The sequence below is a fragment of the Plecotus auritus genome (assembly GCF_963455305.1).
Source record: "Plecotus auritus genome assembly, chromosome: 6".
Taxonomy (NCBI): Eukaryota; Metazoa; Chordata; class Mammalia; order Chiroptera; family Vespertilionidae; genus Plecotus; species Plecotus auritus.
Window position 1 is genome coordinate 95516691 of NC_137773.1, and position 23065 is coordinate 95539755.

General features: G+C 51.4%; 1 protein-coding gene across 1 annotated transcript; it reads left to right on the forward strand.

Moving 5' to 3' along the window:
• Nucleotides 1-3140: 3140 nt before the first annotated feature.
• On the forward strand, nucleotides 3141-22681 carry RAB8A (RAB8A, member RAS oncogene family). Its single transcript, XM_080676111.1, has 8 exons — nucleotides 3141-3279; nucleotides 8026-8086; nucleotides 9878-9938; nucleotides 13561-13638; nucleotides 15105-15194; nucleotides 15769-15834; nucleotides 17279-17329; nucleotides 21420-22681. The coding sequence occupies exons 1-8, from the start codon at nucleotides 3156-3158 to the stop codon at nucleotides 21510-21512; spliced, it is 624 nt and encodes a 207-aa protein (XP_080532237.1). The 5' UTR covers nucleotides 3141-3155; the 3' UTR covers nucleotides 21513-22681.
• The last annotated feature ends 384 nt before the right edge of the window (nucleotides 22682-23065 follow it).

The window sequence follows — 23065 nt, forward strand, 5'->3', positions numbered from 1 at the left end:
ATAGGAAGGAAGAAGTAATGTTAAGATTTAGCAGACTGCAGTTTAACTACCTGAATTGTTTTTGGTATTTGCCTCAAGATCTCATCTTGGGGAAGGGAATCAAAAAGAGAAATGAAAGGCTTTAAAACACTGATGCAGCATGCAAACAATGTTTTGTTACCCAGTACAATTGATAACATTTCCTGCTATTCAACATTTAGCTGACACTGAGATCATTTAGATGGTAGAAGAGAATGTCAATACAATAGTATCTCCTCTAAATGCCCTACCATTACTAGATTGAAGTTCCTTCTCCCTCCTTCCCACCTCCTTGGGCTATAATCTAATCTCAGGATACTGTTTTAGTCCTATGCCTGAACACTTAACACAAGTGTTTAATGTTTATTAAACTGAACTGTCTCAGCTCTTGGGGAATTCCCAGTCCCATGCAGTGTGAGTGGAACACAAGGTGAGGTTAGGACCAGGTTGTGAGGACTTTATCTTGCCCATAGATAGAATGAGCACACACTGCAGGATGGAATCTGGATTAGAGAATGATCAGGGAGACCAGTGGGAAATGTGATGATCTGAGGGGTGATGGAAACAGAAGAGCAAGATTCAAGAGCTACTTAGAATGTCCCTGAGAACCAGAATGTGAGGGATGAAGAAAAGTCTCAAAGACAACTTAGGTTTCAGATAGAAGGCAATTCAGGACAAGCTAATGTGAGTAGATGATGAGGTCGGTTGTGGACATGCTGAATTTGAAGGATCTTTGACAAATCCAAAGGCAGATGCTGAGAAAGCAGTTGGACATAGAGTGATAGCTGGGCACTAGATTCTCTAAGAAGTGAGAATCACCAGTGTGGAGAGATACTAGAAGCCACGGGGGTGGGGAGGACCACCTAGAAAGTGCAAACAGATAGGAAGGGAAGCATGAGGCACATGGACATCTAGGGGACAAGTATAGACCTCCCCTCCACCCCCACCCCCAAAGACTGCAAAGGAATCTGACAAGCAGCACCCAGAGAAGGGGAGTTGTAGGTGGCAGGTGAAGAAACAGGCAAAATGGGAAAAGTGCCAAGAAAAGTAACTGCCAGAGTAAGGTGGTCAATAGCATCAAATACCATGGGGACTGAAACCTACAAAGTGGTCTATGACTCTGGTTGAAGCTTTTCCTAAACAAGATGAACAGAATGGGCTGAAGTGCAAGGGAGGAGAGCCCGAGACCATCTCTTGGAAACCACTCTGATGCCCAAGAGTGACACCAAGTCACAGGCCACACATGGAATATGGCCCATCTTTGAGAAGCAGGAAACCCTAGTGATCAAGACTTTGGCCTCTGCAGCTTTTGGGTCTGAATTCATAATCCAACTTCCCACTTTGGGGCATGGGCAAGTCACTTAGGCCCTCTGGCCTGTTTTCTCACCATAAAATGTGGTTAATCAGCCCTGGCTGTTTGGGCTCAGTGTCACAGGTTTGATCCCCAGCTTGGTGGGGGCTTTTGTAGGAGGCTACCAATTGATGTGTGTCTCTCTCACGTGGCTGTTTCTCACCTTCTCCCTCCCTTCCACTCTCTAAAAATCAATGGTAAAAATATTCTCCAGTGAGGATTTAAAAACAAACAAAACGTGGTTAAACAGTAGTACCTACCTCAGTGGGTTGCTGTGGGGATTAAACGTTTTATATGGTTTTCTTTTATAACTGTTTCCACAAACACTGGCGGGCACAAAACCAACGTTCCTAAATACTAACTGTAATTCTCACTATCCTAACCTACTGGGCGGGTTCTGAGCTCCAGAGGGCTGACTAGGTTTGGGCAGGGAAGCGCCAGGGTGTTAGGTCTGATCAAAGAATCAAATCGATACCCCCTCCTCTGGGAACTGACCTTTAGGCCACTTCACAGTGGTCATTCCACTTGCTTAGGCCACATTCCACTTGCTAAGACCATTATCTCTCCTCTCCCCTGCGGAGTTTCCCGAATCCAGACCTGCACAGAGAATTCTCCGCCCAGAAAAAGCCAGCCTAGAGCCCTTTAAAAACCTCTGACTCCCTGTCTTTGGGTGCTGGTGCCATTTTGGGGGCTCAGCCCATCTGGGTATCCAGATGACCTAATCCTATATAATAAAAGGCTAATATGCAAATTGTCCCCTCAACCAGGAGTTTGACCAGGAGGCAGGGCCATTGGCCAACTGTCCTCACCACGATCAGGGCTGGCCTGCTGGACCCCACCCATGCACGAATTCGTGCACCAGGCCTCTAGTAAATTTGTAATTCTCCACTCCTTTTGGCCTCATGCGTTCCTCCTTCAGCAACTCTAACACAGGGTAAAACTGAAGGCAGAGAATGTCCTGGACAACCTCTAATTAGATCCAAGGGCCATCCTGAATTGTCCCCACAAGCTCAGCTGGCGATGGCCTGGGTAGCTTTAAATCGGTCCCCTGGCCAGTGCCTAAATCCCGGAGTATACTTGGGAAGGGGCGGGGATAAGGGGGAGAGGCTCGTTTAGACTGTGACGAGCCCCCCTACTCTCCTTTCCTCTTCGGATTTCCCTAGCCTGCTTACTGCCTGCCTGAAGCGGAGGCCTCCAGACGACACCACCTAAGTCAAGGAGCCTTCCCGCGCTCTTCCCGGAGCCTACTGAGCCTGCGCGGGCCGAGAAGGCGGGAGCCAGAGACCCCATGCGCGTGCGCCCTCTGCTGGCACCTAACGGCTTCCCTGGCGCGCGTGCGCAAGCTCCCCAGGCCCCTCCCCGGGCTGCGGGGGCGCGGAGCCGTTGGCGTTGATCCCAGCGCGCTCCCCGCCTTGCTCGGGGCGGTGAGGGGGGCGCAAGGCGGGGCCTCCACAGAGTCCGGGAAAGAAAGCTGGGACACGAGAGACCACGCCCCTTGTCCTGGTCTTCTTTTGAAGCCCCTAGACTCCTCACCGCTGGCCAATCGCAACCCGCCCTGTCTCGAGCGTTGGCCAATGAGCGGCCCTCTGGGGCCGCTTCCGGCTCCGCGCCCCGCTCGCCCCTTCCCCAAGTCTCTCCGCGACGGGCGGGGCGCAGGGGCGGGCGTAGGCTGCGGTGACGCGCCAAAGGCTGGGAGCCAATGGGAGGCGAACTGGGCATTGATGGACGGGAACAGCAGCCAGTGGCGAGGCACTGGCCGCACTTCCCGTCGGGGAGAGAGTGTAATATGGCGAAGACCTACGATTACCTGTTCAAGCTGCTGCTGATCGGGGACTCGGGGGTGGGGAAGACCTGTGTCCTGTTCCGCTTCTCCGAGGACGCCTTCAACTCCACTTTCATCTCCACCATAGGTAATGGGGCAGGGGAGCGGACGGGGTCGCCAGAGGCCTGGATTGGGCGCGCCCCTGAGAGGCTCTGGCTGAGGGAGCGGCGGGGCCGGACGGACACAGGCATCTGAGAGGGTCGAGGGGTTCGGAGGGGAGAAGAGCAGTCGCCTTCGCCGCCGTTCGGGGGTTCCTGGGCCATGAAGGGGATCAAGTGCCCATTTTGCAGATGCGAAGCCTGAGGCCCAACCCTCAGCCTGCTTTTCGGGGAATATATGTCCTAGGCTAGGGTCTTGGCGCCTGTCATCTCGTTCGGTCCTCACAGCAGTCTTTGAAGCTGTTCTTTAAAGAAGCTCTTCTGCAAGAAGCGTTCCCATCTTGCAGAAGTGAAATTGAGGCATAAGGAATTGCCGTGGGGAAAGGCCCGTGACATCTAACCTTATTAAGAATTTACTGTGTGCCAGGCGCTATATGTTCATTACCACATTCTACAATCCTTGTGGTAGGTCTGTTATGAGCCCCTCTCACAGATGAGGAATTTGAGGCTCAGGGAGGTGTGGGACTCGCCCAAGGTCATAGTCTGCAGCTGGCAGAGATGGGATTTGAATCCATGTGTGTCTGACCCCAGAACTCAAAGCTCAAGCATCCCAGAGAGTGAGCGCACGAGACAGGCACAGCTGATCCACCTTGGAGCCAGAACTCTAACCCAGATCTCTTCTGCTCTACCCTCTGCTCTTACCCCTTCAGGGGTTAAGACCCTTCTCCCCCCATGGGTGAATTTCTTCTAGAGAGGGAGTTCAGAGCCTTTCTCTGCCCTGCCTTCTATCCCACTTACGGGTCACAGCAATGGCAAGTGACAGCTGCCTTCCCTGGGACCTGTCATCCCCAAAGAGATGCTAGATAAAAGTCTCAAAATCAGCCATTGCCACTGACAGCCTGACTCCCTATCGCTAGGCCCAGGACACCGGTTGTCACTTTGCAGAATAGCATTTCCTGCAAGGCCAGCCCACATTGTGGCTGAACGGAACTGACTTGTTGCTTTTCAGTTCTGATAGCCACAAAAGTGGAGCTGACTTCTCCCCACACCATAAAACAGCTATTGCCCACGTGAGAAGTTTTGACCTGGGAGTAACACGGATCTGTGCAGCCTTGCTCGGCAGTGGGGAAGTGGAAGAACAGTTGCCAAGCCCAGGAATTGTTTCTGAATGGAGAAAACAGGCTCTGCCCTACCTCTGTGTGACTTAAACCCAGTCAAGTTATCTCTTGAACCCCACAGTGAGCTGCTGAGTGCCCTCCTCCAGGAGCTGCACTTGGCAAAATTAGGTGCCAGGTGCAAAGTAGCGGAAATCTTCATGCCTGATTTCCAGCTGTTGTTCATTCTTGAACCATCACTTCACCTTTCTGAGCCCTGTGTAGGAGTGATGCTCTCTGCCTTGTGATCAGGACTATACCATGAATAGGAGATTGTCCCCATTGCCTGGTGGACAGCATTCTTCCCCAGGGAACAAGTGTTTCTGATTCCTTCCCCTCTCCCACTCCAAAGTCAAACTTTGGTATAACCCCTGTGCCCCCATCAATCAGGAAGTGATGCTAACACCTGGCAAGCTGTGGGTCACTCTCAACTCTGATCTCAGTTCCCCAGTATCAGAAACCTCCGGTTCAGCACAAGCACTAGTAAGATCAGTTTAGGGGTGTGTTTTTTATTTGATTTCCGATTCGTGACCAGAAAATCCAGGCTGGCACTTAAGGCTCTGAGGAGACAGGCCTCCACTTGCAGAAGAGACCATGATTTGGGCAAGGTCACCTAGGAGAGTAGAGGAGGCACTTGAACCAGGATCTCTCCCTCCCACTGTTTTTCCCTCATGGCACATGTAGCCTTCCTGCAGGTCTGTGTCTTCTAGGAAAGTTTCATTTAATTCTGACCTGGAAGTTATAGCCTCATAATTCTTAGGCCTTGTAAAGTTTACACTTCCTAATTAAGTTTGGTGTGTTAATAAAACCCAGGAGAAGAATAGGACAGTGATACGGTACTCTGCCAATTGGATGGTGATTCTTGACTTCGTAGGTCCCAGTGCATCTGCGATGGGGGTGGGGGTGTTAGGAAGGGATGTCACTGGGATGCTTAGTCCTGAAATGCAACTCCTGAAATGCAACCTAATGCATAATGGGGATTCTCTGCTGGCAGTGAGTGTACCTCTGGGTTTTCTTTGTATATCAGAGATGAAGTGGCTGTTCATTTTCTGCAGATTATGTTTTGCCAAAGCCTGGTCTCATAAGCTCCATCGATTGTGGTGTGAACTAGGCCCTGTGGCTACCAGAATTGGTTCTCCCTAGCCCGGCTCACCCCACCACCTCCTCCAGACCCTATTCACCCATGTATTCAAGGAGACAGATGACATAGGGGAAAGTGCTGTGTAAACTATGGAGCATCACATAGATCCCATTGCTCTTAATTCTTTCATTCAGTCATCTTTCCCTGATGTCTGCTGCATGTCAGGCACCCACCTCCGTGTGGGGGCTGGAGAGATGAATGAATCAGAGGGAGGCAGCACTGTAACAAAGTCTATAGTTAAGGTGTGTGTACTGGACTGGGCAGTTGGCTTCTAGAAAATACATATTCAGCCCCTGCCACACTGTCACTGGATATGCAGTCATAAAACGTTTGAGTCTCTGCTCTCCTGGAGCTTATAGTCTATTGGACACACTTTAAGCGCAGGCTTATATTCTATGTGGTCCCCAGGACAGATCCTGAGGCGAGCAGGGATGGAATTAGCATTGTCCTAATGGATTCTGAGGGTTCAAGTCGGGCCTGAGCCTCAAGGCTTCACAGGCAGAGATTAAGAACAAACTCACAGAGGCAGAGGCTAGGTTTGGCTGTTTCCCCTCACACAGGCCATTCAAATCAGCAGGTTTTGCTGCTAATTTTCATGGAGCAAATAACCAAATAAGACAATGTCAGGGATAAGCACATGAAAAAAGAAAAAGCAGGTAGGGGAGAGAGAATAAGGACGGTCAGGAAGGCTCCCCAGAGGAGGTGACCTGAACAGAACCTGAGTGAGGGGGAGGGAGGAAGCCAGGTGACCGTGGAAGGAAAGACCATTCTAAGGGAGGGAAGAGCAAGAGTGAAAGCCTGAGGCTAGAGTATACTTAGGGTTAGGAAACAGCCAGGTGGGCAGCGTGGCCAAGGTGGCTGGAGAGGAGCGCATGAACTGTGACTGCTGAGAGGTGCACAGGTTAGACAGGCAACTGTTTTTCCTTTATTCTGGGGCTGAGAAGGTGTTTTGGGTTTTTGTAACAGTTTTATTGAGATATAATTTACAATCCATACACCTTATCCATTTAAAGTGTACAATTTAGTGGCTTTCACAGAGTTGTGGAACCATCACCATTGACTCTAGAACACTTCTATTATGCCAAAAAGAGACTCCAAACCCCTTGGTCACAATAACAACCTACCCGCTACCAATGGGACCCCATCTCCACATTCCTCTCACAGCCCCTGGTAACCGCTAATCTCCTTTCTGTCTCTATGGAATTGCCTGTTCTAAACATCTATAATAATAAAAGCATAATATGCTAATTAGACCAGACAGCTGAACGACCTTCCGATGTCATTCCAGACATCCTTCTGGACGAAGCCATGGCAGTGGGAGCCCAGGCAGAGGCAGTTAAGGGTGATCAGGCAGGCAGGCAGAGTGGTTAGGGGCGATCAGGCAGGCAGGCAGAGGGGTTAGGGGCAATGAGGCAGGCAGGCAGAGGGATTAGGGGCAATGAGGCAGGCAGGCAGAGGGATTAGGGGCAAGGAGGCAGGCAGGCAGAGTGGTTAGGGGCGATCAGGCAGACAGAGGGGATAGGGGCAATAAGGCAGGCAGGCAGGCAAGCGGTCCCCAATTGTGAGAGAGTGTAGGCCTGGCTGAGGGACTCCCCCCCTCCTCCAGCATGAATTTCGTGCACCAGGTCTCTAGTTTCATATAAATGTGATCATATACTTTGTGGCCTTTTGTGTCTAACTTCTTCCACTCAGCATGATGTTTTCAAGGTTTATCTCTGTTGTAGCGTGTCAGTGCTTTGTTCCTTTTCATGGCTGAGTAATATTCTATTATATGCATAGACCACATTTTGTTTATCCATTCATCTATTGGTAAACCCACTGGAAGGTTTGGAGCAGAGGTTAGCTTTGTGATGTGTTTGTGTTTTTAAAAGCTAGGGAAGGGACTGAGGGAGCAATGGTGGGAGCCTGGAGAGCAGCTGAGGAAGTTGAGAGGCCCTGGTCCTGGGGAGAGAGGTAGATGGGAGAGAGGAGGGCAGGGTCAGAAAGGCTTCTTGGGAGGTGACATTAAAATGGCTTTTAAAGGAGAGAGAAGTTTGCCAAGCTGATAGGTGGGACCACCACAGAGAAGGGACAGTATGTGCAAAAGCTTGAGCCTACCTTTATCAGGGGCATCTTGGGGCCTATTGCCCTGGGTGCTTGGAGGCCCAGGGGCGGGGTGGTTGGAAGTGTGGGTCTCTGGCCTGCAAAGGACTCTGCTGGGCCCACTCCTTAAAGCTTCCTGATGGCAGAGAGAAGAGAACAAAGCTTTGGCACCTGAGTTACCTAGTTTGCCTACCATCTTTGCCAGCTGCCAGGCAGTTTTGAGTGTTCCAAGATCTTGTGTGCCCTGCACTAGCCATGGCAGCTGTTACCTGCACAGGTTGGAGGTGCACACCTCAGATGCAGCTTGGGAAATGGGCTGACAGTGATGTGCCTTTTTTTTTTTTCCCCTTTTCTTTCAGGAATTGACTTTAAAATTAGGACCATAGAGCTCGATGGCAAGAGAATTAAACTACAGATATGGTAAGAGTCATTACCGTCTTCACCCAGAGAACACTTCAAGCAGAAGCCCCTGGTGTCCCCTCCCACTCCTTGGGACCATGGACTCCATCTCTTTGTGCCCAGCCTAGATACTTTCTTCAGAAGCTTCATTAACTGTTCTCTGTTGGCTGCTGGGGCTACAATCTTATGTCAGCACCTTCTGGGGACATAGCTACAAGCCCCTATTAGCTCAGTGTTTCCATATGGGCACAGCCTGGGTCTGGGCTTCAGAGTGGCCTGCTCCCAATTGAACTTGGAGAGAGCCCTCTGTGCCTGGAAGTGGTAGAAGCTGCCAGGAGGACAAAATACCCCGGCCGGCATTTCCTTCTGAGCCTGTCAGCTCACTGAGCAAGGCCTACGTTGCTTCCTCTTTTCTTTCCCAGGGCAACCCAAGCCTCATTTCCTATTAGGCAGATCTGAAACCCCAGAACCAAAAATAATCTGAGGCCAGGCCTCACCTGGGGCTGGCTTATATGCCACATAAAATTAGAGAAGTGTGAGTCCCTGACACTGATGCTGGTCTGCAGCCCACAGCCCTGGGAGCTCGGTCTGAGCTCATATGGCTAGATGTAGGGGAGCCCTGTCTTGCAGCCACATCACTTGGGGCAGGGGGCAGCATGAGCCCTGACCAAAATAAAGAAAAGTAATTTTTTGTAAGGTGGCACCATCCCTTCAGTCCATGAGAGCGCCTTTGGGTGGGAGGGAGTGCCATGAGATAGGCTATAAAGCTGCCCTCTTCCCCCCACAACTTGACCCCCTCCCCCCACATCTTGATCCTGCCTATCCTCAAATCTCAGAGCCTGAGCATCACCCCAGCTTGCTTCATAGTCCCTCTCAGCTTCAATGGTATTCACCTCTGAATCTGATTTCAGAACCAGAGGGATGAGGCCTAAAGCCTTGCCCATCCTACAGAGCTCCTAGCCTTCAGCTCTGGCCACCTTGTAAGTTATCACTTTGTAAGCCATACAAGTTCCTCCACTTCCAACTTGTGTTCCCCAGCAGCCTTGGTGCCCAAGTCCAAAGTGACACTGTATCAGCAAGCAGAGTTTCACTTTCCTTTCCTCTTGTCTTCTTGCTTCTGCTCTTAGCAATCCCAGTGGGGTTGGTGACTTTCTTAAAACTTCTAGACCAGGCCATGATTGAGAATAAAATGATTAAGCACAAATGTCACCCCTATTGGCATCAGAAAGTCAGCTTAGCCCCACATGACTAGGCATGCAGATCCCTCCTGAGATTGGAGGTTGAGGGGGTACAGAGTTGTAGGAGGAACCCTGGGTCCAGAGACAAAAAACATGACCCTGGTTCTGCACCAATCTGTTAAAGCCCAGCACTGAATACCGTCCATGCCAGGAGCTGGGCTGGGCACAGGCCTGTCAGTGAGGAAGGACTTTCTCCCTGGCCTCCACGGAGATGGTGTGAAAGTGCCTCCTCAGTCCTCACTGACGTCACCCATGCCACATGAGGAGCCCCTTCCACACTTGTCCCAGATTTGCACAAATAGTAACATCAAACCATGGCTCTTCTGTGACCCAGAAACTACAGGGTGAATTCCCAGGAAGCAGAGGTGGCTGTGTTGTGTCCCCAGCTGGGAGGCATCAGCAGGTTCCTAACCTGTCTGAGTCACAGTTCCTTCTCTGTAAGAATAGGGAGAATAAGGGGTGCTGCCCACTGCAGGACAGTGAATCAGAGTTGGCCCGCAGAAAGCCAGGCATCCACCCCTGTTAAATGCCCCTCATCCTCACTATCGCTAATATCCCTTCTTCTCGTCTTTAGGGACACAGCTGGCCAGGAACGGTTTCGGACGATCACAACAGCTTATTATAGGGGCGCAATGGTATGGATTGGTGTTTTTGTTTGTTTGCTTGTTTAAGTAAAAGTGCAAGTCACTGCTTAGATATCAAAACCTGGCTGTTTCTGAGGGGCCCCATGATCTGGCTCCTCGGGGGTCCTTAGTCCTGGGTTAGTTTTAGGAAAAGGCTGTGTGCCCCTCCCTCGTACACATACATCCCTTGTGGCTTCAGAGACAATGCAGGGTTTAAGGAAACCTAATTCTTTGGGAATGAAGGAAGACACAGGAAGCCGGTTCTTCCAGGTGAAGTCAGTGAAATCGGAGGTGGCATGTCCCAACACTTAGGAGCGTTCACTCAGCCCGTGCTAGTCTCTATGGAATTTGCTACTGAAAACTTGAAGATGGTCCAGGAGCTGACTTGTTCTGGGCTCTTGGCTGCAGCTGAGGCAGGGTGACGTGATCAGAAGATTGGTTCATCCCTCAAATATTTCTACCGAGTGCCTTCTCCAGGCCAGGCTTGAACTGGATGCAGGGGGAGACCCATGGGGGCTCTGAGCAGGTCATGCATGTGTGAGGTATGTACAGATGGGCACTCAGGGGCCAACAGGAGCAGACACAGACCCCCGGGACCTGGCTCAGCACCCTGGGTCACCCTCTGAGTTTCATCTCCCTACTTGCAAAGTGGAACAGAGAATAAGACTATGTCCCAGACAGCCAGGAGGATAGGTGGCCATCTCTCCATTTCAAGATCCTGCCACACCCTGCCCTTTTCATAGTCATTGCCATATGCCCTGTGCCTGGGACTGTGCTGAGTATGCATTGGGAGCTCAGGAAATGTGGTGGACTGCAAAAATGAATGGAGGCATTAAGTATTTAGCGTGTCCCACACAACATCTGAAACATAATAGAAACTCAATCACAAAGATTGCAACCTTAGCTCTCCTCATTAAAATTAATTTACTAATTTTCCCCTCACCTTGCTGTGTTCTGGTGGGGCGGAGCCCTCAGGTCTCTGGGGGACCTGTGTGGTCTCAAGTAGTCCCTGTCCTTCCAGGTCGTGGCCATAATTCCCTGTCTCCCCTGAGTGTGGGTGCCACGTTATCCCCGTTACACAGATGAGGACGCTGAGGCTTGGCGCCATTGCATGCCTGACTTAAGTTTATGCAGAGAGTACATGGCTGGGCCGGTTCTAGCAGGCTCTTCAGCTCCCACACCCTCAGCCCACCCCTGGCCAGCTGGACTGAGCCATCTGTAAGGCACTGTCCAGCTCCAAGACAATGGTGGCTTGTGATCCTCCTAGACCTGCACTAACCATGCAGAAGCCACTGGCCACATGTGGCTCTTTGAATTTTAATCGGTTAAAATAGGACTCCAGCTCCACCGTCTCACTGGCCACATTTCAGGGGCTCCAGAGCCGAATGTGGCCAAGCAGAAACTTCACAGGACAGTGCAGAGAACATTGCCACTACTGCTCCCCATCACCCTCTCTGTCCATGAGGTACTAGACCAGTGGTCGGCAAGCCGCGGCTCGCGAGCCACATGTGGCTCTTTGGCCCCTTGAGTGTGGCTCTTCCACAAAATACCACGGCCTGGGCGAGTCTATTTTGAAGAAGTGGCATTAGAAGAAGTTTAAGTTTTAAAAATTTGGCTCTCAAAAGAAATTTCAATCGTTGTACTGTTGGTATTTGGCTCTGTTGACTAATGAGTTTGCCGACCACTGTACTAGACCATGGGGTCTTAAAAATGGGAACACTGGATGTCTGGTGTCCTGTTGTGAGCCTGCAAACAGCTACGGGGAACTGTGCCCAGATGGGGGCCAGGAAAATGATCACTAGGAGCCCCAAGGGGAGTTTTAGGGAGGACCTGGAATAGGGTGACATCGTGTTTTCCAGGTACTGATACTGTTTCCTGATAGAGAGCTCTATCCGCTGCCCTCTTCACTACCCCCTCCCCTCCCCACACACACTATAGGTAAAAATCCAGGACCTTGGAATCTTGGCCTGTGGTGCCAACTTCTTGGTGGCAGTGAGAATCCTAGGCCATGGGATAAAGGGGTGAAAAGTCCTTACTGCCCCTGATGGCAGGAGTGCAGCTTCTGAGCAGAGACCCCCTTCTATGCTCGATTCAGAGTCTGCCCACCAGCATCTTCTACTCATGCTGGCCTTGTGGGGAGGCAGACATCACGTTCTCTAAAATCTCTGAGGCCTCCTATCAGCAGTCTGTTCAGTTCCTCAGGAGACCCCAGAATGAGGACCCAGATGGTATTTTTGAGAGGTCATGACCATGGCTGTGGCAGGCTGTAAGGCCACTGTGGGTATCCTTAAGGTCACGGTGGGGATTTGGAAGTGCCGTGGCTTTCTTGTCCTGTCTCCATGGTGACCCTCACCCCCGAGGTTCTCCACCCAGTGCATATGGCTCGTTTTCTTACTCTGCAAACTCAGGCTTCCTCAGAGACAAGGTCTTAGCCACACCAGAGGTTGTGGACGCAGTGCTGGGCCCTGGGAACAGGTAGTGTGAGGGAATGGAGCAAGCTGGACCTGAGCAGGACAGCTTGAGCCCAGATGCTGGGCTGCACAGGGGAATTGAAATGCGCTGCAGGCTGGTTTGCTGTGGATACCCTTCAAGATGTCTGGAACAACCAAGGATGGCCTGGGTGTCGCTTGGTGCTGAGGATGGCTCAGAGAGGTCCCTCACAGGAGCCAGTGTCAGCTCCTTCAGGGTTAGCCCCATTTGGGCTTAAACCTTAAAAGTCACTCCCCTCTGTGCTTTAGTTTCCCCTCTAACAGGGATATTTGCCCCTCACATGATGGTGAAATCATAGGCTCAGGTGGAGGCAAGGTCACTCTCTGGCTCTTTGGGGACCCATGGACTGTACCTAGGCACTCACACATTGGTTATGGAACTACTGGGCCTCAGTGCTGCCGGCCTGTGCTTGAAGCCAGCCCCCACTCTGGTGGGTTCGCTGGGAGGCACAGGGATGTCAGGATCAGGCTGCCCAGGGTTTAGAACCCAGTTGTGCCCTTTACTGTCTCGTGGGGCCAGAGACAGGGACCTAACCCTGTCATCCCACAGCCTCAGGTTTCCCATCTGCAGAGTGGGGAGGATAGTGGGACCACTTGACCCAGGCCTGTGAGGCTTTATGGAGACCTCACTGCAGTGTCTGGCACATAGGAAGCACCCAGAGGAAGTGGCATTGGCTGAACCCAGGAGGTGACTTGGGCCAGGGCAGGGGGATGAGTGAGGATTTGGAGGAAGCCAAGCACAGTGAAGGTTGGCATGGGGGGCGGTACAGGGCTGTGGAACACTGTAGAGGGTAGGGAGCTGCAGGATGTGAAGTTGAGAGGTCAGCAGGATCTCAGGGGCTGCCGGGGCACATGGGCTGTACTTATCCTGCTGTGAGGAGCCAGCAAGGCCGTTTATGAGCTTGGGTATGGTGGGATCTGGTCTAGGGGTGAAGGGTCACCTTGGTGGCTGAGGGGGCAGGACTAGAGCCTGAGAGACCAGGGATAGGCTGTTGCTGGAGCCCAGCAGAGGAAGAGCCCCAGTGATGGAGAGTAGGGAGTTATAGGGAGAGGTGTCATGTCAGAGTCCCTGCTGCCCTGTCTCGCTGGGTCTCCCCCTCAGCTCACAGCTTTTCTAGAACGCATCCCTGTCTCCCCTTGCTCAGGGCATCATGCTGGTCTATGACATCACTAACGAGAAGTCCTTTGACAACATCCGGAACTGGATTCGGAACATTGAGGAGGTAAGGCTTAAAGGAAACTTCCTTGCTTCTCCTCAGTTCTCACCCTGGAGCCCCCTGGTTTACAGGTGAGATCACTAGGCACAGAGCCACCCACAGGAACTTGTCCAGAGACCCATAGCTAGTGATGTAGCCCAAGCAGGGGTTGGAACCCAGGCAGGCAGTCAACCCTAGAGACCATGCTGCCCTAGCCTGGTCACAGAGTGACTCTGAGAGCCCATTTCCCCATCTGGGCTGTTGGGTTTGGTGATGTCTTGGTAATGAGAAGAAGTGATACCCAAACTCTCAGTCACCGTGAGCATTTGGTGCTTTCTAGAAAAGAAAGGTCCTAGAATTGGCATGACCTTTGTCTTTGGAGGGTGTGGTGAGAAGCTGTATCAGGTGACTTTGAGCCACAGCAGAGTGGGGTCTGAGTTGGTGTGAGCTCCCCGTGTTCAGCAGCACACAGACCACAGCTGGCTCAAAGAGAGACCTTGAACCATGAAGGGAGGAGAAGGTGGCCAGCCCCAACTCCCCATTCCAAAGCCAGTGTCCTCACCTTTCTGCTCCCCAAAGAGCTTATCTCACCCCAAAGCCTTCCTGGACTGAGGCGCTTGCAGCTTTTGATGACTCACTAGGTGGGGCATTGGGTGTGAGGTGTGGCCAGAGGACTTTCCCCTCCTGGACTGCCACAGCAGAAGGTCACTCACTGCTGATCCGACGGTTATACGTAAGCAGTTGCACTGGGCCTCCTCCCCAGCAACTCGCATTTGCTGTCAGTAGGCTGTGCCTGGCTGAGGAGGAGGAACTGCCCACACTCACAGTGGTCTTTGTGGAAGCTGCGTTTCTGGCCAGCAAGTGAGAGGGCCTTCCAGTTGGCAGGAAGTTAGGCGGGGAACCATGCAGGGCATTTTGGTGAGATCAGGTCTGAGCTGCAGCAAGAAGGTCCTATCCAGTGCCTCGGGTCTTCAGGAAGCAGGGCCACTGCACGGAGGAGGGGCGGGTGGGACAGAGTTAAGGGAATTCCAGGTGACGGCGAAGCTGCCACCACCCCAGGCATGGCCCATTTCTGGAGCCCAAAGAGAGTAAGCTGGAGTAGGGTAGAAGCTCTCAGGATAGCAGCTGCCTTCCCTCCCCCTTCCCCCCCACGCCCCCGCAGAGGAGCCTGGCAGGGGTACCTCCCATAGACCCCACTGGGTTCCCAGGGACACACACAGGAGCCTGGTAATTGCAGCCCATAGAGAAGCCATCCTCAGCAGGTAGAAAGCATGCACTTGGTCAGAGAAGCAGCCAGAACCCTAGACTTGGCCCTGGCATTGGCTGTGTGACATGGGACAGGTTATTCAACCTCTCTGAACTTCAGCTTGTCATATGCACAAGGGTGTGCCTGGCAATCCTGACCCTACCACTCTGATTTCAGGGGTCAGGCCACAAGTTGGCCTGTGAGCCCGCCTAACTCACCTTTCACCTCTGTCTGTCCTCTCCCTCAGCATGCCTCTGCAGATGTTGAAAAGATGATACTTGGGAACAAGTGTGACGTGAACGACAAGAGACAAGTCTCCAAGGAACGGGGAGAGAAGGTGGGCGTGGTGGCCCGCTTGGGCCTGGTATTGCCAGGCACCTCAGGGCAGAGGGACTTCAGGGTTTTAGGGTTCTCTGCTTGGAGGCCAGCCCTTTCATGCCCCCCAAGGTTCCTTGATCGCTTGCTAAACCCCTCAGAATCTGCATGAGCATAGGATGACCTACCATCTCAGCTTATCCGAGACGGGGTCCCAAAATGCAGGACTTTGCTGAGCAAAAAGGGATGAGTCGGTCGCCCAAGTGGGGCACATGCCAAGGGAAGAGAGAGTGGGAAAAACATGCCCAGCCAGGCTTCAGGCTAAAGACTGTGAGCAGTGAAGGCTCCTAAGCTGTGCTGTGCATATTCCTGCATGGTGTCTCATGGGAACCCATCGAGGCCACCGCGAGCAGAGATTGGAGCCATGGTCCTGCCATGAATAGTCACCTGCTGTCCACTGGTGACTCCAGGGAGCAAATCCACAGGACCCAGCTCATCTGGGAACACCCCATCACTGTTCCAATTTAGGGTGCTTCCTGGGGGTCAGGTGCACCTGGCAACTGACGTGTGTGCATATATGTCTCCCTCCCTCACAGCTGGCCCTGGACTATGGAATCAAGTTCATGGAGACCAGTGCCAAGGCCAACATCAATGTGGAGAACGTGAGTCCCAGGCCCACAGTCCTAGCCCCTTCAGGCTGAGGGTTGGTCTATACCCTCTGAGAAGGCTCTGCCACAGGGTCTGGTCATAGGCTATGGGCTGTCCTGTTGGCCATCTGTCCAAGAGGCACTTCTTTGGCAGGGCCATTTGCCAGGCTCCTTGAGCTGCCCAGCTGGCCCCGGGTATTACCCCCTCTCACCCTGCCTCTTCCCCACCCCATGTTCTGATGTTAGCAGGTGCAGGCCCCAGCTGGGCACCTAGGATATTTTCTCACTGGCTCTTAGGGAGCCTTGGGAAATAGGCAGGGTTTCAAAGATGGGGAAACTGAGAGTCTCCAGATAGGTGCTCTGGGCCACGCCACCCACATAGACGTCATGGTCACAAGCCCAGACGAAGTAGGGAGCCTTGGCCTAGCCTTGGCCCAGGCCACCCTCTCCTCTCCACACGTGACGCCAGCCTTGTAGCTGACCTACCTTCCTCTTCACCCCACCACCCCAGTGATCTTTCCAAAACGGACCATCCATGTCACTCCCAACTTCAGCCCCCTACACCTGGCTTAGAAGGCCCGCGCCAGCTGTGTGTGCAGCCCAAAGATCAGGCCTCGCCGACCGCTTTTCATCCCAGGCCACCTCCAAGCCTTTGGTTACGGTCCCTTCCCTCACACCCCCTTTTCCATCAGGGCCTGGCCCAAGTGGCCTTTCCCCAAGGAAGTCTCCACCATCCCTAGACCCTTAAGTCTACCACTTTGAGTCCCCAGCACCCCCATCCCTGCTCCATGACAGAACTCTGCACATCACATAGGTGTTTGCTGAGACTCCACTCCTCCCACCAAACAAGTAGCCCCTTAGGTGCAAGTGCTGAGGCCAAGTCTCTGTGTGAGGCCCAGGGGCTAGGGGTGTGGTTTGTAGTGTTCTTCGAAAGAGCAGACGAGGGAAGGGAGAAAAGGGTTAGGAGACCGCAACAGAGGCAGCAGCCTCTGGTCAAGCCATCCCTAGAAGACAACCCTTTACCCCATCCCAGCCCTTCCTCTCTGCCAGGCAAGGACCCAAAATGAAGCTTGTTTGGCCAAAGAGCTGCTTGTCTTTCTACCCTGCCCCTGACCATTAGAAAAGGGGCAAAGCAGGTAGGCAGCGCACAGGAGTCAAGGATGGGTTCTCCTCCTGGATCCTTCCAGATTGGTCAGTTAACCTTTAGATGCCTTGGGACAAGTCACTTTGTCCTTTTGAGCCTCAGTTTTCTCCCTGACCAGTCGAGGCTGATTCACCTCCCACAGTCATTGGCTCAGGGAAGTGCTAGTCTTGGCGGGTGGGGGTAGGAGATGGGGCTGGACAGTTGAGACCCCCACCTCGCTGTCCCACCGTCCCCATTCCATATTGGCACCCGGGAACCAGGAAGCCCCCATCTGCTTCCTGCTGCTGGGGTACTAACAACGTGCTTATTTCACAGGCATTTTTCACTCTCGCCAGAGACATCAAAGCAAAAATGGACAAAAAATTGGTGAGTGTGTGTCCTTCCTCATCCCTGAATGGTTCTCTATTGGCGCCTGCCATTTTCCACCTCAGTGGTGTGATTCAGCCCAGGCATCTTGCATCAGGGCCCAGCCAGACCCAGTTGAGATGGCTAGGAAGGGGGAAGAGGTAGCAGTTGGGGTTGGGGCATCGGCTCCCAGACATGCTCATCTACTTTGTTCTCTCTGTGGCTCAGAGCTGCTCAGCTCCAGGCTGTGTCCAGGCAGACAAGGCCCTGCCTGCTGAGTGCACTGGCTAGCAAGGGACACATGGCCTTTCCCAATCCACTCTGCAGATGACAGCCCCCAGCAGCACCTGTCCTGACATGTCTGGCAGGTGATAGCCTTTTTCCCCCACCAGCCCCAAATTTGGCAGGTTGTGGTGGCTCTGTGACCTTTAATAGTAGGTCCAGGGCTCTGAGGCCTCCAGGAGGTCCTACTTGAATCCCTCTTATCCACCCTTTCATTCATTTCTGGCTTTTTTGCTCACCACACAAGCATTTCATGGTCCTTAATACTCAGCATAATTATACTTACTTGGTCGAGTCTGAAATCTCGGCTGTACTTCGGGCATGTTCAGCGCCTAAATGCTGTTGTGAGTGTTGCCTGGGAGCCTCATTTAGTGGTCACTCTTTCCCAGCCAGTGACGCTCTCCAGCGCTCTACTTGTGGCTCATTTAGGTCTCATTACACAGAGTGCACACACAGCACAGCCGTTCAAGTAGGTCACACCTGATTTAAAAATACATGTATTTTTATAATTCTAAGATACCATGAATTAAATCGTGAAGCACAAGATGGATTTAATAGCAGCTCTTTGGCCAAAACAGGAAACAGTCCATGTAAACCAGTGTACTTTTATTTTTCTATTCTTTTTTTTATATATATGTTTTTATTTATTTCAGAGAAGAAGAGAGATAGAAACATCAATGATGAGAGAGAATCATTGATTGGGTGCCTCCTGCACGTCCCCCACTGGGGATCAAGCCCATAACCCAGACGTATGCCCTGACCGGCAATCAAACCTGCTTCATAGGTCGACATTCAGCCACTGAGCCATGTCAGCCGGGCACAGTGTACTTTTCTTACAGAAATTTTCTTACAACGGACTTGCTTTTCTCTTGAGTTTAATGGTAAATTTTTTATTCTTAATGGTCCTTCTGACTCACTTTTGCCCACTGCACTTACGCTGAACATCAAAGTGACACTTGGCCCATATTTTTGATACTGGCCTGTTGATTGCCTCCAGAATGTGCCATATTTATTAGGGCTCAGATCACGAAGCACTGGTACACAGCCCTAATCCTTACGATTTCTCTCTCTCTCTTTTTTTTTTTTTTAACAGAATTGCAAATCACCCGTTTCCTACCATCTTTCTGTTTGTATTTAGCATTGCAGCCCCCTACTATTTTATGTCTTTTTTTAAATTGAAATATATCTGATATACAACATTGTGTAAGTTTGAGGTGTACAATGTTAGCATGATACATTAATATGTTGCAATATGATTACCATGGTAGCATTAGCTGACACCTCTATAGCAGTCACATGATTATTATTTCTTTTTTGTCTTGAGAACAGTTAAGATCTAGTCTCCTAGCAACTTTGAAGTTTATAATATTGTTGACTCTGATTACAGTGCTCTTCATTAGATTCCCTGGGACTTGTTTATCTTACCAGTACAAGTTCATGTTTATCTTTATCATCACTGACAACCATCTCTGCCCACCCTTTCTTCTCTCTTGAAAGTGTCACAGAAGGGCGGGCTCTGCTGATGCCCACCTCACTCCCAGACCTCTGGCATTTTCCCTCTCAGCACAACCCAGCGTTTCCCACTGCACTGGGAGCAGACTCCACACACCGTGCCAGGCCACCTGCGCTTCATGCACTGGCTGCTGCCACCTGCTTCACCTTGTCACGCTACTGTTTCCGTGTCACCCCCTGTGCTCCAGCCATCCTGGCCTTTTCTTGTTCTTGAAGCACCCCGTGTTTATTTGGGTTTCCTTTCCCTCCACCTGAGGTGCCTCTCCCCTCCCCATTAGTTCCCTAGGGCTGCCCTAACAAATTCCCGTAACAAACTTTCCAGCTTGCACCACACACATTCGTTATCTTAATGTCCTGGCGGTCAGGATTCTGAAATGGGTCTCACCAGGCTCAGATCAAAGTGTCAGCAGGGCTGAATTCATTTCTGGAGGCTCCAGGGGGGAATCCATTTTCTTGCCTGTCAGCTTCTAGAGGGCACTGCATCGCAAGCCTTAGAACCACTTCCGCCATCTTGGACCCTGCTGCCATCACCTCTCTTTCTTGGACCACAGCTGAGAAGGTTTCTCTGCCTTTGAGGATTCACAGGATTCAATAGGGCTCACCCGGATGATCCAGCATGCTCTCCCCATCTGACCTTAATCACATTTGCAAAGTCCCTCTTGCCATAGCAGGTGCCATACTCATATGTTTCAGGGATTAGGGTGCACACATCATTGGGGGCCATTACTTTGCTGACCACACACCTGGACTGTACCAGGTCTCACTGACTTACTTCATGAGGTCTCTGACATCACCATTAAAGCACACCTCCACCTCTTGCCCTGCCTTTTCTCTCATTCCTCCCGTGGTGGGAAATCACTGCTTTTTTGTTTACCACATAATTTCCGTCCCCAGGGTGAGCTTCGCAAGGCAGGGGGTTCACCACTGCATGCCCAGTACCCACAAAAGTGCCTGACACAGCATAGGCATTCAAGAGTTATTGTTAAGTAAATTCAGGGTTTTTTTACCTAAGAGCTGAAAGATGAGAAAGAATTCGTCAAAGAAAAGGTGGCTGACCCTTTCCAAACAGGGTGACCTGGGAGAAAATAAGATTTACATTCCCAGAACTGGCAGAGGCTCTAGATACTGGGTGACAGATTTGACAGAAGGCGTAGTCCTCTGAAAGCAGTGTGGGGCACTGGTGTGTTTTCAGTAAGGCTTGAGTGGGCAAGGTTAAGGTTTCTGGTTTATACCACCCACAGTAGAATGAAAGGTGGACCAGGGGAGAAGTGGTAAGTCAGAGCCTTAGCACAGAGACATGGAGACCATCCAGGTGTGAGTGGAATTGGGACCTTGAATTCAGCACCCCCAACCCCTAAATTCCAAGGGACATTTGGCTGCCCCTTGACTGCCTCACTAGTAGGGGTAGAAAGAAAGAGGGAAGGGTGGGTGAATGGAGAGAAGGAAATAGGGAAAAGAGTGAGAGGGAGAATAAATGGAAAGGTGTTGAGGGGAGAAAGGGGTGAATGAATAGGTGAATAAATTGAAAGAATGAATGATGGTTGGAAGGGTTGGTGGGTAATAGAAAAAATTATCTCTGGGTTTGTGTAAGATGAATTGTCAGTTGGAAGTGATAATTGGATGGATGGAAGGGAATGGACAGATGTATGATTTATAAGAAGGGGATGAATGAATAGAAGGAAGAGAATAGACAGGTGGATGGTTAGTTTGAAGGGGAAGGAAGAAAGAGGGTGGATAGATGGATGTTTGGTTGGTTGGAAGGGGATAGATTGATGATGGTTGGAAGGGGATGAATCCATTAATCGTTGAAGGTGATGGATGATTGGGTAGATGGGTGATGGATAGGAGGAAATAGATAGCCTTGCAGTTGGATGGTTCGATGGTTGGATGGAAGGGGATGGATGGATGATGATGGACGGGGCCAGGGTGGGGGCGGATGGGTAGACTTGCAGTTGGATGGTTGGATAGAAGGCGAATGGATGGATGGAAGATGGTGGACGGGAGGGCACGGGTAGACGAGGTTGGATGGAAGGCGATGAATGGATGGATGGAAGATGGTGGACGGGAGGGCACGGGTAGACTTGCAGTTGGATAGAAGGCGATGGATGGATGGAAGACGGTGGACGGGAGGGGATGGGTTGACTTGCAGTTGGATGGTTAGGTGGAAGGGGGTGAATGGATGGATGATGGTGGACGGGAGGGGATGGGTTGACTTGCAGTTGGGTGATTAGATGGTTCCTTGGTTAGATGGCTGGTTGGTTAAGAGACATAGTGCTTATGCTCAGTCATAACCTCAGAAAACTTCTTGTGACTTCAGGAAGGCAACAGCCCCCAGGGGAGCAACCAGGGAGTCAAAATCACACCGGACCAGCAGAAGAAGACCAGCTTTTTCCGATGTGTTCTTCTGTGAGGAACGCCGCCTTACTCTGAGCCTTGCTCAGCCGAGCTGACTGTGCCTGTCCTGAGTGAGCCCCTCACTCAGCTGGGGCCCCCCTCCAATGCCCCTGCCACGGCCACCGGGCCCAGGGCCACCAGAACACAATTGAGAAATTGTTTATTTTAGTAACTCTGATCTTTTTCAACTTTGGAGATGGAATAAGTTAAGAATTTGCTATTTTTCCTGTGATGTCCACCAAACTGGCCCATGCATCGTGTATCTGGAGAGAAAGATGGACATGACATGACCAGCAACCGTGACCAGAGATGGTGGGCCTCCATCTCTGGGACATGACAACGAAAATTCCACTGCAAAGCCTGTCTACATCCTGGCGCAGAAGCACGGCTCCCAAAGGCCAGTGATGGTTCCAGGAGTGCTGAGCTTCGCACCCTCAGTGCAGTGACCCCATCCGGCCCAGGAGGCATCGCCGACACATCTGACTCCCACTTCCACCTTTTCTCTCTGTTTTGGACAAGTGACAAAAACCGTTATGTTTCTTTTCTCCCCTCCCTCTTCTTTTTGACTCTCAAACCAAAGGGAAGCACAAATTAAGGAAATCCTGTGTAAAGTGTTCAGAAGGAAGGAGGAGGGGAGGGCCTTGCCTGTCCACAACCAGGTTTTGGTCTGTAATTCAGTCAGGCCTCGGGCATGGTCAGTGGGCCTCGGCAGTCCCTGTCTGATCACCGAGGGGACACCATGCATCCTACGGGTGACCCCAAAAATGCAACCACACACTGATCACCCGCAATTAAGGCGTTGGCCTCTCGGCCCCCAAACAGCCCCCACTCCCACAGTCTCTGAACCGGACGTTCTTTCTAGCTGAGATTTTTATTTTTCCAGATCTGTAGTGCCATGAAGTGATTCCGTCTTTGATTTCCAGCGGCAGACCCAGGTGACCAGGGACACGGATGCATCTGTGGTCGAGAGCATGAAGCATCCCAGACGATGGTTTTTAACTGCTGTTGTTGGTTCTGTTTTGACAGCTCTGCCTTCCCATAGAGGGTGCATTTGAGACCAGGTCACCAGGTCCGAGGGGTGTCACAAGGGAGCCTTTCTATTTTTCTTACACTTCACCCTGGCTGCTCTCCACCCAAGCCACTGGCATTGAAATGTCTTTTTTTAATTAAAACCAATGTACCAGCCATAGTCTGTTTTTGGAATCTCTTAACATGCTGTTTACATCAATAAACACACTTAAGGAAAACAAGTTAAAGCTCATTTTAAAGTTCTCAGATTTTATATCCACAGTTCTCTGTGGGTAGACAGATGTGGCCAGGCGTTGGGTGGTAGGTTCGCAGAAGGCCTGTTATGTAAAACACAGCCCAGGCCAGCAGGGGCCTCAGGTCCGGACTGGATCCAAGTGGAGGTGGTGTGTGCCCCAGGCCCTGGGATGACACCATTCTCCAAAGGCTGACGTGGGAAATAAAGCTTCCTACCCCCACCCCATAGGAAAACAGGAGACCCTATTCTCTGCACCACTTGGGCTTCCACGTCCCATGCTGAACCTGCTTGTCAACATTAGCCTC

Excerpts from the sequence above, each read along its gene's own strand:
- RAB8A (XM_080676111.1), top strand. The coding sequence starts at position 3,156 with ATGGCGAAGACCTACGATTACCTGTTCAAGCTGCTGCTGATCGGGGAC. Across the intron at positions 8,087-9,877 it reads AGAATTAAACTACAGATATG|GGACACAGCTGGCCAGGAAC; the intron begins GTAAGAGTCATT and ends TCTCGTCTTTAG. Across the intron at positions 15,195-15,768 it reads CCAAGGAACGGGGAGAGAAG|CTGGCCCTGGACTATGGAAT; the intron begins GTGGGCGTGGTG and ends CCTCCCTCACAG.